Genomic DNA, 13,419 nt, shown 5'->3' with positions numbered 1-13,419 from the left:
GGAGAAAATGCATTGAACTGGAAGTTTAAAGCATGCTTTTTGAAGGAGATGGAAGGTGAGCTTGTTCTTGCAGTTTGGGGAAGATTTTTAAACATAGACATAAAAGACCAAGGCCCTATTGGATGGCATAATGTCAGAAAGCCAATGAAGAACAGGACATGTTTTGCAAGTAGTCAATTTTCTTCCTTCCTAGAGTGGTGTTTTTCAAATATGGACCATGAGACTAATATTATATCATCAATTGCTTTAAGGAATAGAAACTGTGAGAAAGCAATGTTCAGATGTTGCTTGCCAAAATCTCTGTGTATATGTGACTATACATATGCACATGTATTTTCTCTTGGTAAACTGCCCTTATTGTAGATCATGGTGAAAATATCTGAGAGCATCTTTGGCAAGAATCACAAAAATTTCCTTAAAAGGCAAGATAGTAAATATTTTAGACTCTACCAGCCATAAGGCCTTATGGGGTCTCTGTCGAAATTACTCTGCTCTCTGACCATAGCACAAGGCAGCCACAGATAATGAATAAACAAACCAGCATGGTTGCCTTCCTATAAAGTGTTAGTCATGGACACAAGCATGAATCCCAAGTTCCCCCAAAGGCTGAGTTCGCCCATTTGCTACCCCTGAACATGGAGTCAGGTAGAGGAGAGAGTTTCTAGAGACAGGACTGGAAATATCATGAGAAAGGAGTGTCTGAAGCCTATATTGCCTTAGATGTTGAGTCGCAAGCAGATGCCTCTCAGCTAGCTAGCAGTGGGAGGCCACATTCAGCATGTGTGGGGAGGTCAGCCTGCGGGTGCTTTCAGCAAGCTTTGCTTTGAGATAGAGATGCTGAAGGCTGGACTGGATGGGGATTTTTAAAAGGCTTTTGCTTTTGGCATTGTCTGTCATTTTCCTTTCAAGGAACACAGGAGACTTTTTTTTTTTTTTCACGTCAAGGGCTTTAAAATTGTTATATCTTCTGCCATTTTGGCAGGTTAAAATGATATTAGCCTACTTTGATAGATGGAGCTCTGAGCCCAAGGAATAGTGAAATGGGTCTCCCAGGGTGCCTGAGCCTGAAAAAGGTCTTCATTTTCATTAAATCTAGCAGAACTAAAAGGCAGTTCTCTGGCTCTTTGGTGCACACTGCTTGTCAGTCTTTCCATGAACATAATGACTCTTTTTGCCTCAAAAACAGTTGACAGTATGCAACCACTCTAATGCCTGAAGGAACAGAGCACAGAATTTAGGGAAGAAAGGTGGCTTCATTCAGCTCTTCTATCAGGCTTCTTAATACCAGGTCTTAGAAAGGCTGTGATCTGGCTGTACAAGAATCATAGAGAAGCTTGGTTGATTGTGTGTGTGTGTGTGTGTGTGTGTGTGTATAACTTCTATACATACATATATGTTCAAGTATTGTATACTATACATAGTTGAATATATATTCATATATGCATATATACATATATGTTCATATATATTCACATGAATATATATATATATATATATATATATATATATATATATATATATTTAACTATATATATACTTGAATCCCTGAAAGTGATTCAAAATGGTGCTTGGGGCTTTGTGTTTTGAAGAAATATGTTTAAGTAGTTCTGGTGTACATTCAGGAACAAAGAAGACTATCAGTATTTCTGATTTGCATCATGACTGGGAGAAACCATCTTTCTGAGATTCCACATTGGGTTGAACTAAGCAGGATGAAGGCATAGGAGTAGGAGGCTTGTGACTCGAATCTAGGACTCTTGTTTGACACTGCAGGCCAACTAAGTAACTTCTATGTCCCTCATTTACATCTTGTAAATATTGGCACATCAAAGGAGCCATCTATGTTAAAATATGGTTTTCAGAATCAATACTTAATAATAGGAAGAGAAATGGAGAGATAGAAATATTTAGAGAGGCTTCTAATGTACACTTCAGCCTTTCCAAAGTAGAAGCTTTTGCCAGTGTCCCTGGGGCATGGAACTGTGTACCAACCAGGAATGTACAACCCAGTGCCAAGAAAGCTTGGAAATAAGACTCTATCTCAGCTCAAGGATGCCAAGACACTGCCCAGGGGTAAGTCCTAAGGAACAAGATACATCCTGAATTGAAATGTCCCTGCTGGCATCTCTATTTCCCAGAGTGTGCCAAAGTAACAGGCTAGTGGACAGATATGTGTTCAGGCTTCTCTCGTGTGGGAAGATGTTGGTCCTAGGCAGTAGGAACCTGTGTTTATTGCTCTATCAAAGAAATTAGCCAATGGAAGCCAAGCCACCTTTTGTGCTAGGACCAGGTATCCACCCATGCCCTAGGAAGGATCTGCAAAGCTGCCTTCCTGGGGTGGGAAGCATTTTGTACATACTCCATCAAACAGAGGACTATTCATCTAAATGGCATTTGGGCTGCTTCTTCCAATTTTAAAGGAATCTGGGCTTATTCCAAACACAAACAGAATGTACTAATATACTAAAATTAGGATTTTTTTTTTCCAAAAAAAATTTTTAAACTTGGGAGAAAATTGTTTTGGATTGTTGAAAATGTTCATCCAGTTTTCATCATTACCATCAGCATTCTAGGGGGCTGGAAAGATGGCTCAGCAGTTAAGAGTACTGGCTGTTCTTCCAGAGGTCCTAAGTTCAATTCCCAGCACCCACATGGTGGCTCACAACCATCTGTAATGAGCTCTAACGCCCTATTCTGGCATGTAGGTGTATGTGCAAATAGAGCCCTCATATACATAAAATAAATAAATAAATAAAGCATCAGCATTCTAAGAGGCCATGATGTTTTGAGAACACATGAACTGTCCTGGCCCAGAGTTTGTGAGCCTGTCCCCCCGCTGAAGAAGTGCCCTTTGTGTGGATGATCTCTAAGCCTGACCAACAGCAATTAGTAGTACATCACCTACATAGCAGCAAAGGCTCTCATACCTGCCAATACGAAAACAAACAAAAACCACACACACACAACCAAATCAACAACAAAAACAACAACAACAAAGCCCCATGCAGCATGACAATATTGATTATTTCTAAGCAAGACTGCTGTGCTGAATTTTCCAGAATAACAGCTTTGTTTGTTCATTTGTTTAAGTGAGTCAGGGCATTCCTAAGTTATTTATGCAGCCATTTCTTTCTGGAAATTTGGAATTACATACAGCTCTCCCGACAGTAACACACTTAGCCAAATTGTCCCTCCAGATTCTCCCCCTGGGAATTTTTGGGTACAGTGTTATATTCTTAAGCCAAGAGGTTTTCTATCTCAGATTTTAGCATAACGGAAAGAGGCTGGTGGCTTGTCTTGCCACAGAGTCCTGGATATCTCTGTCATGTGGATATTGTAAATATGCTGAAGTCAGGGGCCATGTCTGTCTTCTTCAGACCTCATTCTTTGACATAAGATAGGTCCAGAGGAAATGTTTATAGGACGTGTAGAAGGACAGAAAGACAGTACAGACTAGTTACAAAGAATGATAAAACAAACTTATAAAAAAATTATAAAAGAAAGTTTTGATGGTTTTTCATTTTCTTATCATTACCAGTACAAATTCATAGCTAATAAAGCTCTTCTAGAAAGATCTCCCCTTCTGAAACCCATGCTAATGGTCAGATTTTAAAGTCCTGGTAGTTTATACCATTGTCTCGTGTATTTCCCATGTGGGTGCTGAGACTAACTTGGGTGTGGCTGTGCTTGGCAGTGGGCTGGTTCTAGCTCTTGTGATGTTCTTGATGTTACTGAACCACAGTGTCTTCAGTAAGTCATTCTGTGAGCTGTTGCTTTGTGCTTTGCATTATTGACTTATTCTTCAGTTACTGTGTGTAATGAAATTTTATCTCCCCCAGTAGTCACACAGTTTATTACACTCTCAGGTCATTCTCCTTAGTTTCTACTCTTACTACGTGTGAGCGACACACATTTTAACTCAAGACTAGGTTCACAGCAGTGCTGTGACACAAATATTAAATAGGCTTATCTCTCACGTATTTGTCCAACTGTTTCTATTTCTCCAGGTCAGATGAAGGAAAGCTTGTGTTTGTTCCCCTCCAAGGGGTCTTAACTTCACATTTGTCTGCTTTCGATTCTACCCAGTCAGCAGGAGAAAGAAAGAGGTTGACATATCTCTGAGTTTCAGATGATCAAGTACAGTCATTTTTCTTCTCTGTGGCCAGTGCTTCTAATCTTGGCTAGATTGCAGAAGGGGTGGAGCTGTTGTGATGACAGCATTGTCAGGGCTGGGAGAAGGGTTTCCCCGTAGGACTGTAAGAAATGGGCTATGTGCAATTCAATCTAGGGTTGGGCAGAACGTGCTGTGATTGACATTCCCGAGAGCCTCCTTGTAAAGTTGGAAAATTGAAACTGCTCTCTGGATTCTCTAGGAGCCATCACCTGCTGTGTTGGAAACAAAACTCCCATCGGTGTGGGAAGAATGTCTCCATTACATGAGCCCTCTTTCCATGGGGTTTTCTTGGGACCTGTTCCACTGGCTATTCAGTTAATCCTGCATGTTAATGAAAAGTGGCAAGAGAAAATGTTGTGTAAATGGAAACATGGGATTGGTGCCTTTGAGCTACATCTATACTTTCCAGTGCATTCTGGGACCTAGAGCCTAGGAGATCATGGCCATTGGTCACAGGCTTGAAACCTCCAATGAACATTACTTTGCACAGTGTCTGTACCCTGAAAGTCACTGGGGATAGTCAAGGTCTAGCATATGACCTGTTGGGGACAGTTCTTGGAGAGTTCCGTTCTTCTTAGGAACCTTGGTGGCACAGGAATAGTTTGGGATGTATGTCAAGAGATTTCTGTTCTAAGGCTAGTGTGTTCCTGTGAGGGAAGTGTGGTTCCAGGTTCTGCCTCTCCTCCCCTCATGTCCAGACACCATCGCTGGTACACTGGCTTAGAGAAGACAGGGTGTAGTCTGGAATGGGTGGGGCCCACAGTCTGCCTCTTCCTTCTGGGGCATCAGACACCCCTGAAACACCAGGCCAGAAGGGAGAAGTGGAGTCCAGGATAAATGTTGTGGTTCCTGTCTCATGCTTTCTCCCTCTCAGGTGTCCAGATGCTGCTATACATGGGGCTGAAAAGATGAGTCTGAGTCGGGGCTGTGAGGGAGAGAAGGCCTTCTCCGAGAATATTAGTATTATAGCTGGTTTAGGTAAAAGCCTTCTCTGATGATCTTTAATGAAGCAGCTCTCATTTAATGAAATGATTTTACCTGGTTCATATTTCTTTATCCAGGGTGGGTTTGAATGCATACACTTTATTTGGGGTGAATCAAGGGTTATGTAGTTTTGAGGAAGGGTGGCCTGCCTGTGGGATATGTTCTTCTAGCTGGCCTGCCTTGTCTGGCGTCAGTAGAAGAGGATGCACCTAGCCTCACAGAGACTTGGTGTGCCAGGGTAGGGGGAATATCCAAGGGTGCCCCCACTGCTCAGAGGAGAAGAGGGGGACAGGGAAGAGTTGTGGGAGGGGGTGACCAGAAGGGGAACAGTGAGTAAGCCCCATCAAAGTCTGCATTCATGAACTCTGACCAAGCTAAGCCCCATCAAAGTCTGCATTCATGAACTCTGACCAAGCAACTCCATTTCTAAGAATTGTAGATATGCTCATATAAAAAAAGGATATGTAAAAAATGAGTTATTGGTTGTGCTACCAAAAATGAGGAAGGGACCATAATAGCCCCTGTTTTGTAGATGAAGTCACTATGGCTTAGGAGGGTCAAGCCTCTGGCTAAAGTCATCTTGATCAAGTGGGGATTCAAACTCACTCTTGCACATTCTTCAGTACCTGCTGCTGATGTTTCAGTGATGTTAGCAAGTCTGTCCCCAAGGCCTTGTTATTATTATCATTTTGTATGAGATGGGATTGATTCTATGTGACTTGTAGGATGGTGACCAACAAATGGCACGGCACCAGGATCTAGCAGAGCTGGCTCCAGCCTTGTTACCCCTGCTATGTGGTTCTATTGACCTGGACGAACAGCTTTGCTTTTCTGCACCTCTGTCTTCTCACTCATGAGATAGATCATTTCAGGCAGACAACTTATGGAGTTTCACCATTGTAATAGGTTAGCTTCCTCTGGATAGCCTCACTTTTAGGATGGAGCTAGTGGCTCATGCTGTCCTTCATTTATTTGTTTGGCAAACATTTCAATCATATCTTTCAGGGATATAGTGGGGAGAAGTTTCAGATGTTCGACCTTCCCTTGTAAAGTTGGCAACGTGCTAAAGAATCATCAGGTTAGCCAGATTATGTGGTCTGAAATATCATTAGTAGCACTGCATGTTGCATATTGTTTGTCTGTTACTACAATTCTTACTTATCAAGAACCATGGAGCCCACAGTGCAGAGGATATAGGGGCAGCAGTTGCTGCCACATGGCCTTTCTGAACTCACAGCGAGCACTGACCCTATTCCAGGCACCTGAGCTTTGCTCTCCCTCTGATGAACATCTGTGCATTACAGAGTGCTTAGTTTTAGCATAGAATATATGCCATATATCATCTATAACATATATAAAAAAACCCATCATATAATGACCAGTTTTTAGCAAACCTTCCATTTCTACCAGATGTGAGAGAGCTGAATATAATTAGTTTGCAAAATGGACAAGAATTGTATCACAATTCTCTGGCAGGCTCTGGAGTCTGTCCGAAAGGGATGCTGATCCCCTGGCTTTCACTCATGGTCCTGCTGTTTAAAGAAAATAAATATCCCTGTCTTGGGAAGAGGAAACGAAGATGGAGAGAGTTTCACTACAGCTGAATGAGAATTAGAAGCAAGCAGATAGAAGTTCCTAAGATGTGGAGTGTGAAAAGGAAGGACCACAAATTCATTCCCCAGATCCTTAGGTGGCCGAGCTCTGCTCTGACCACATGGTTGCTTCATCTGCTCGCTTCTAGCATGCTCTCATCATCTTGGTACTCCATGAGTCGGGGAGTCTGTATAGGTTTTGGAGCCAAGCTGCCCAGATTCAAATCTCTTTGTTACTTAATAGGTGTGTGACCTCATATCTCGACTCCATCCCTTGGGGCTGTCAAATTGTAAACCTTAGGAGAGATGTACAAAATAGCTGAGACTGGTGCCTGGTGCCACAGTGTTATCTTAGAAGGGACCTTGCTCATCCTGGAATTCTGCTTTCAGAGCCAGTGTGATGTTTACAGATGTACTTGTATGGGTGTACATGTCACCTGTCATTTCAGGTTCTGGGGAGTGTGCACACAGAGGCACACACAAATGTTCACATTTCCTAAAAATTACCCAGAACCTCTTTGAGTACATGGTTCTTTTTATTGGATGGGCCACTCCTCTGCTTTGTTATGGACTTAGAAGCTTCTTAGGATATGAGATGTCTCAAACAAAAAATCGGGAAAGTCCCAGGATGAGTCAGTTACTCCAAACCTGGTCAAGTCCTCACTTTTCCAAATGCAAAGGACAGAATGAAACCACAAGACTGGAGTGACAGACACCCACGTGACAAGGCCAGTGGCATCTCCTGAACCGGAAAGCAGTAGCTATTGTCTTGACCTAGAGCAAAATCAGGCAGACATGGACCCTACCCAGCAGCTTCCCCCAGCCCTGGATACCTGTGAAACTCACCCACGGAGCTATTCCAAAAGATTCTAATGCCTGCTGTGACTGGCCCTGTGGGGACCTGAACATGGGCATTTTTAACATTCTCTAGTGACCGTAACTTACCACTGGCAGTTTGAGAACTGCCAGTCTGTGCTGGAGTTCAGTCACAATCTTGACAGCCCTGATGGGTCAGGTGTGAGCACAAGGATGCCCTGGATTTCCTAACTGACTAAGATTATAATAATAATCTTATAATGCAATATAATACAATAATCCTAAGATTCAGGATTCCCGTGGTATAGTGCAGATTTGACTCAATAGCAATGTACATGTGTGATGTTGTATTGATTTGCCTATTCGAAGAAATTCTTTCTGCTTTTCCTTTACTGCCCTCTTTTATTTCTTTTGTATCTATTGTCCTCTCTGGTAAGTACAGTATGTATCCTGGCATATTGCTGACCTTAGGGATTTTTTTTTTTTTTTTTTTTTTTTGCGGTGATGATAATTTCGGTGACAATTGTATGCACATGTATAATGGGGGAGGGCACGTGTGTGGAGGTCAAAGATCAACTTTTAGGAATTGGTTCTCCCGGGTTGGAGAGATGGCTCAGCCGTTAAAGGCTAGGCTCACAACCAAAAATATAGGAATTGGTTCTCCCCTTCCACTGTAGGTTCTAGGGCTCACATTCAGGTCATTGGGCTTCTCTGGTAATGCTTTCACCCACTGAGAGCTCACACAGGCCCAAGGAATGTGGTTCTAAAGCTTGAAAAATTTCCAGGTCAGATTGGAATAGAGAGAGATCAGCGATATTCCTGACAAGAAAATAGATCCCTTTTTGTGCTGCCTTTGGCGGGAGTCCAGCAGGGGAGAACTATGCCTCCTGCAGGCTCTGGCGTGATGGCCGTGGTGCAGGCTGGACAGATGAAGGTGGATGGGCTTGCGTCAGGATGGCTTGGATAGAAGAAGGGAAGCTCAGTGGTACTTCTAGACTTGAAGTTAGGGCTAAATTCTTTTCGCTTTGTCCCAGCTGAATGGTAGGCTTTGGCTATAGGACCAGCCAGAAGCCAGAGGAACCAAGCTCAAAAATTGTTCTGTACTTACTAATAGTACTGAGATTCATGATTCCCATGATGTAGTGCAGATTTGATTCAGTAGCAATATACATGTGTGATGCTGTATTGATTTGCAATAATTTATTTATTGTGTTACTCAGTGCCCCCAAGGTTAAGCCCTCCAACTATGAAAACACAGGAAAGACACAGTCAGGCATATTACAGAGGGAAAGAAACCTATCTCAAAAGGCCGTGTACTGGCTGAAGGTAACCACACAACATCCTGGAACGCATATGTTTCAAATCTAAATTTTTATGGATCACTGACAAATTTAAAAATTTAAGTTTTGAAAATAACTTATATGTTTAATGTAGAAATAAAGCAAGGAGCAGAGAAGAAAAGCAAGCACAGTCCTGCCATTTTCAGAGTTATATAACTGTTGTTAGAAGTTCTGTTGTCCACCTGTGCCCCATATGCATCCATGAGTTTCCTGAAAAAAATGAGCTCCATATTATTTTTATTAAACTAATTTTTCCAGTTATTAAACTTGCATGAGCATCACTATGTTCCTGAGGACTCTAGTCTAATATTTTGTTTCTGTGAGAGGTTTTCCTTCAGAAACAAATTAATTTTCACAGTTGCTCTGATGTTCAACAATTGATACTTATTTTTTATAATTTTTTCCCTCTATTTGTGTGAGTGAATGTCTATAAGAATAAAGGATTAGAGAGAGAACATCAGAGTCCAAAGGCTATGAGCATGCTAAGGCTTTTGATCATTCTCATTAATCTACTGGACCAGACTGCCTTCATCTGCACTGATGCTTTTTCGTTGCTAGGACAGCTTCTTTTAAAGCCAACATTGGCTAGTGTGGCAGCCTGCAAATGTTGCCCCATTCTCTTGGCTTTTCTTTCACCACAGTGAGATTGAACATTTGTTCAGATGTTTTCTGGCCTATCATTATTTCCCTCTTGACAGTTGCTGGTTTGGGATGTGGCTTATGGTTCACTGGCCTCGAATAAAAAAAAATGCTGGCTTGTGACTTTCTCATAGCTGTCTATTGGAAGTTCTCTCAGTGAATCCTGAAAACATTTTACAGTACCCAGTTTATTTATCTATCTATCTATCTATCTATCTATCTATCTATCTATCTATCTATCTATCTATCTATCGTGTGTGTGTGTGTGTTTGTACATACATTTCCCCCTGCTCATAGTAGGCTTTTAAAAAACGACTTTCTTCTTTGTGTGTTCATATTCCTTTTGCAATTTACCTGACAGGGATAGGGAATTGGAGTTCACTTGCCTTAAAGGTATGTTAAAGTACTCTACCTCCGCACCCCACCTCCAAGCATTATGATTATCCAACAGAAACATCTGAATAAATGCAGCATCATGTCTTGTCTCTCTCACTTCTTCAGTGAATTAGATAGCACAGCGAACTTCACTTGATCATCAGCCTCTTATGACTCTTGGCAACTGTTGGTCCTGTTGACAAAGATGTCCAGGCCAGCTCACAAATTTCTTATGCATTATCTGCAGATGACCAGGGGTTTTATCCATCTAAAAGAACTCTGTGTCTGTGTGCCACTAAATTCTGACATCTTATCTGAAGGACTTAATAGCATCTAATGGTTCTATCTCTAGTAATGTGATCCAGCTGGAGATCCAAGGTATGCAAAGCCCTTGTTTTAGACAAAAGGGTACTTTTCTCCAGCCAGTAAGTAAAAGTGACATTCCCCACCCCCAGCTATAAAAGGACAAGAGGGTTTGAGATGATTGCACTGGGCTGAGTTTCCTTGGCTTGTTGTTTTGGCAGCTGGCCATATTGCTAAGTCTGAGTCTTCCAAATTTCTTCCTTTTTTTTTTTTTTTTTTTTTTTTTTTTTTTTTTTTTTTTTTTTTTTTTAGCATAAAGAACTTACTTACTGGCTGAGACAAGTCTCTTTATGGTGTGATGATTAATGCCCAGGGTCTTCTTAACCTGGAGCCAACCACAGTGGGACATTCAACATTGTCACTGGCAGACCATTGATCAGTGTGTGCTAAGAACTAGAGACTAAAAATTGACTCTTTTTTTCTATTGATGTAAGTTACTTTGCTGCCCTCTCTGGTTGCATGTTTTTCTCCTTGAGAGAACATACTTAACATTCAGTACTCTCAGTAGAACAACAATGGTAAACAAATAGCCCGTAGTTTCAGCTTTAGTCTGCACAGATGTTTAACTTAACCGAGGAACCATTTTGTCCTATTTTTAGGGTTTACATGACATGAGTCTTTTTTGTTGATTTTCTATGTCTATTTCATCACCTTAAAATCAAGAGTGAGCTTGTCTATTGTTGCTTCCTGATTGCAATAAGAGATGGTCCATTTCTGGTCCCAGTCTCAATATTGCTAGAGTCAGAAGAAAAAGAAGGAGGAGGAAGAGGAGGAAGAAGAGGAAGGAAGAGGAGGAGGAGGAGGAAGGAAGGAAGGAAGGAAGGAAGGAAGGAGGAAGAAGAAGAAGGAAGAAGAGGAAGAAGAAGAGGAAGAAGAAAGAAGAGGAAGAAGGAAGAAGAAAAAAGAAAGAGAGAGAAAGAAAGAAAGAAAGAAAGAAAGAAAGAAAGAAAGAAAGAAAGAGGCTCATGTTAATAGCAGAATGATGTGCTTTAAAGCACGATTGAAGGATCAGCATTGTAGGCACCTTATGAGAATTACCCTCAGCCACAACCACTGTGACATCTCAGTCACTTCCAAATACTTATGGATATTTAGTTGACTAATCCCAGAAAAAGCCATATAGAAGAGACTGTTACTATTACTGTATTCTAGACAAGTATAGCAAACAGAAGTGAGTGGGTAAGGAATTGAACATACAAAACTGGACTCTAGGATGTACCTGCTTCCCCCGCTTCCTTTTAAAAGACAGAGCCTTACTATGTTATTCAGGCTGACTTTGAACTTCCCGTGCTGTCTCAGCCTCCTGAGTAGCTGGGAATACAGGCATACACCACCACCCTAGAGTCCGCTCTTTGAACTTGATCAGATTGTTATGGGATCAGAAGATTGGTGATAATATCATATTACAGATGAGAAATTGAGGCTAGGCAAGATTAGTAACTTCTAAAGGATGTTTCACACCTGGCGAGCAGCAGAGGTTTGTTGGGATTCTCATTCCAAAGCCTTCCTCATGTTTTTCTCACACTATAACACCTTCTTTTCAATTCAAGGCTTTGTCTGCTTCCTCGAAACCTGATCAAGAGACAGATGTTAAATATATCTGCAGCACAAGCTTCTGGGTGCATGTAGCACAGTGGACTCCCCCCACCCCAGGCTGAATGAGTTATTTGTATGAGAAATGCTTCCCCATTTAGCCTCTAAGTCATCCCTGCCTCTGGGACTGTGGACCTGCTTTCCTTTGGCTTGGATGCCTTCTTCTCCAGATGTCTGTGTGCATTTCTGCATCCTGATGTCTCATTCTCAGGTGTGAGCAACTCATTGAGCCTAACCTTCACAACTGCATTGGTCTCTAGGGTTGCCGTAACCGTTCAGCACAAGCTGGGTGGTTTGAATGGTGGAAATGTACTCTCTCAGTCCCAGACTCCATCCATCCATCCAACATGAATGTGCTGTCGGGCTATGTTAATAACTGAGGACTACGGGGCAGAATCCCTTCTTGTTTCTTCAGTTCCAGGTGCCTCTGCGTACTTCTAAGATCACAGCAGTATAATTCCAGGTGCTGCGTCTATGCAGCCTGGGGCTCTATTTCTCCTTTTCTATGTCTTTGGTTATAAGAATACCATTATTGGACTTAGGATCCACCTAAGTCCAGGATGACCTTATTTCAAGACCCCTGACTTAATCACACTTGTAAGGACTATTTCCTCTAAATAAACCCACAGCCATAGGTTATAGGAGGATGTGTCTTTTGGGCAAACCACTACCTTTATTGCTTTTATAATATTTATTATAAAATAATAAATTTATTGCTTTATTTATTGCTGCCCACTAATGCCAGCATCTACTCTAATTTCTTCAAAGCATCTGTCCCTATTTCATGTGTCGTACTCTTCTGTCTGTTTTGCTCTTGCTCGCCCCCATATACTTGAATTCAGACTGTGAGTACCGAACTTCCTTCCTTACTCCTCTATTCCCAGGATATATGAAAATGCTTAGATGCTATAGGAGTTGTCAAATATTTATTGAATAAAATTGACGAGTAAATGGTAGCATTGTATCATTTTGGGTCTTCAACTCCTTCAACAGCCGTTAGGATTTTTATTGTGTTTTTGGTTATTATTTGAATTTCAGTTACATATTTTAAAGGAAAAAAGCCAACAATATTATAACATACCAAGTCTGCATAGTGGGTCAATATATACAGTCATTTCAACATATATCCAAGTAGCTAAATGGTCTTGTTCCCTTTTTCCCCAGGAGAGAAACTTCAACAGAATCTCTCTTTTTGCCTTAGGATCTGATCACCTCCGAGAGAAAGATGGCCTCTGGGCTGTCTTGGTCTGGCTGTCCATTATTGCTGCCCGGAAACAGAGCGTGGAGGAAATTGTTAGAGATCACTGGGCCAAATATGGCCGCCACTACTACTGCCGGTGAGAAGGGTCAGGCTCTCTGCATGTGTCTTGAAAGCTATACTTAGAGATGTTTTCTAAAACCAATGGGCTAGAATTTGAGGAGAAAGCATCTTTTAGAAGCATCTGAGGGACTGGAAGGCTGGGACTGGCTGTTTGAGAGTGTGTCAAGGCTACTAAGGAACAGATTGTACTTGCCCTGGAGGCAGCTCTCTCTAATCTTTTCA

At 41.7% G+C, this 13,419-nt stretch overlaps 1 protein-coding gene across 1 annotated transcript in view; it reads left to right on the top strand.

Moving 5' to 3' along the window:
* Nucleotides 1–13,419, top strand: part of Pgm5 (phosphoglucomutase 5) — a 178,447-nt gene that overhangs the window by 114,373 nt on the left and 50,655 nt on the right. Inside the window, exon 8 of the mRNA XM_034489577.2 lies at nt 13,078–13,213. Within this exon, the coding sequence (XP_034345468.1) occupies nt 13,078–13,213 (136 nt within the window). The remainder of the gene's footprint in view (nt 1–13,077; nt 13,214–13,419) is intronic.

Source organism: Arvicanthis niloticus, chromosome 1, assembly GCF_011762505.2.
Source record: "Arvicanthis niloticus isolate mArvNil1 chromosome 1, mArvNil1.pat.X, whole genome shotgun sequence".
In the NCBI taxonomy this organism is placed as follows: Eukaryota; Metazoa; Chordata; class Mammalia; order Rodentia; family Muridae; genus Arvicanthis; species Arvicanthis niloticus.
The sequence above is the reverse complement of the archived record's forward strand: the minus strand, read 5'-3'. Positions and strand labels throughout refer to the sequence as shown.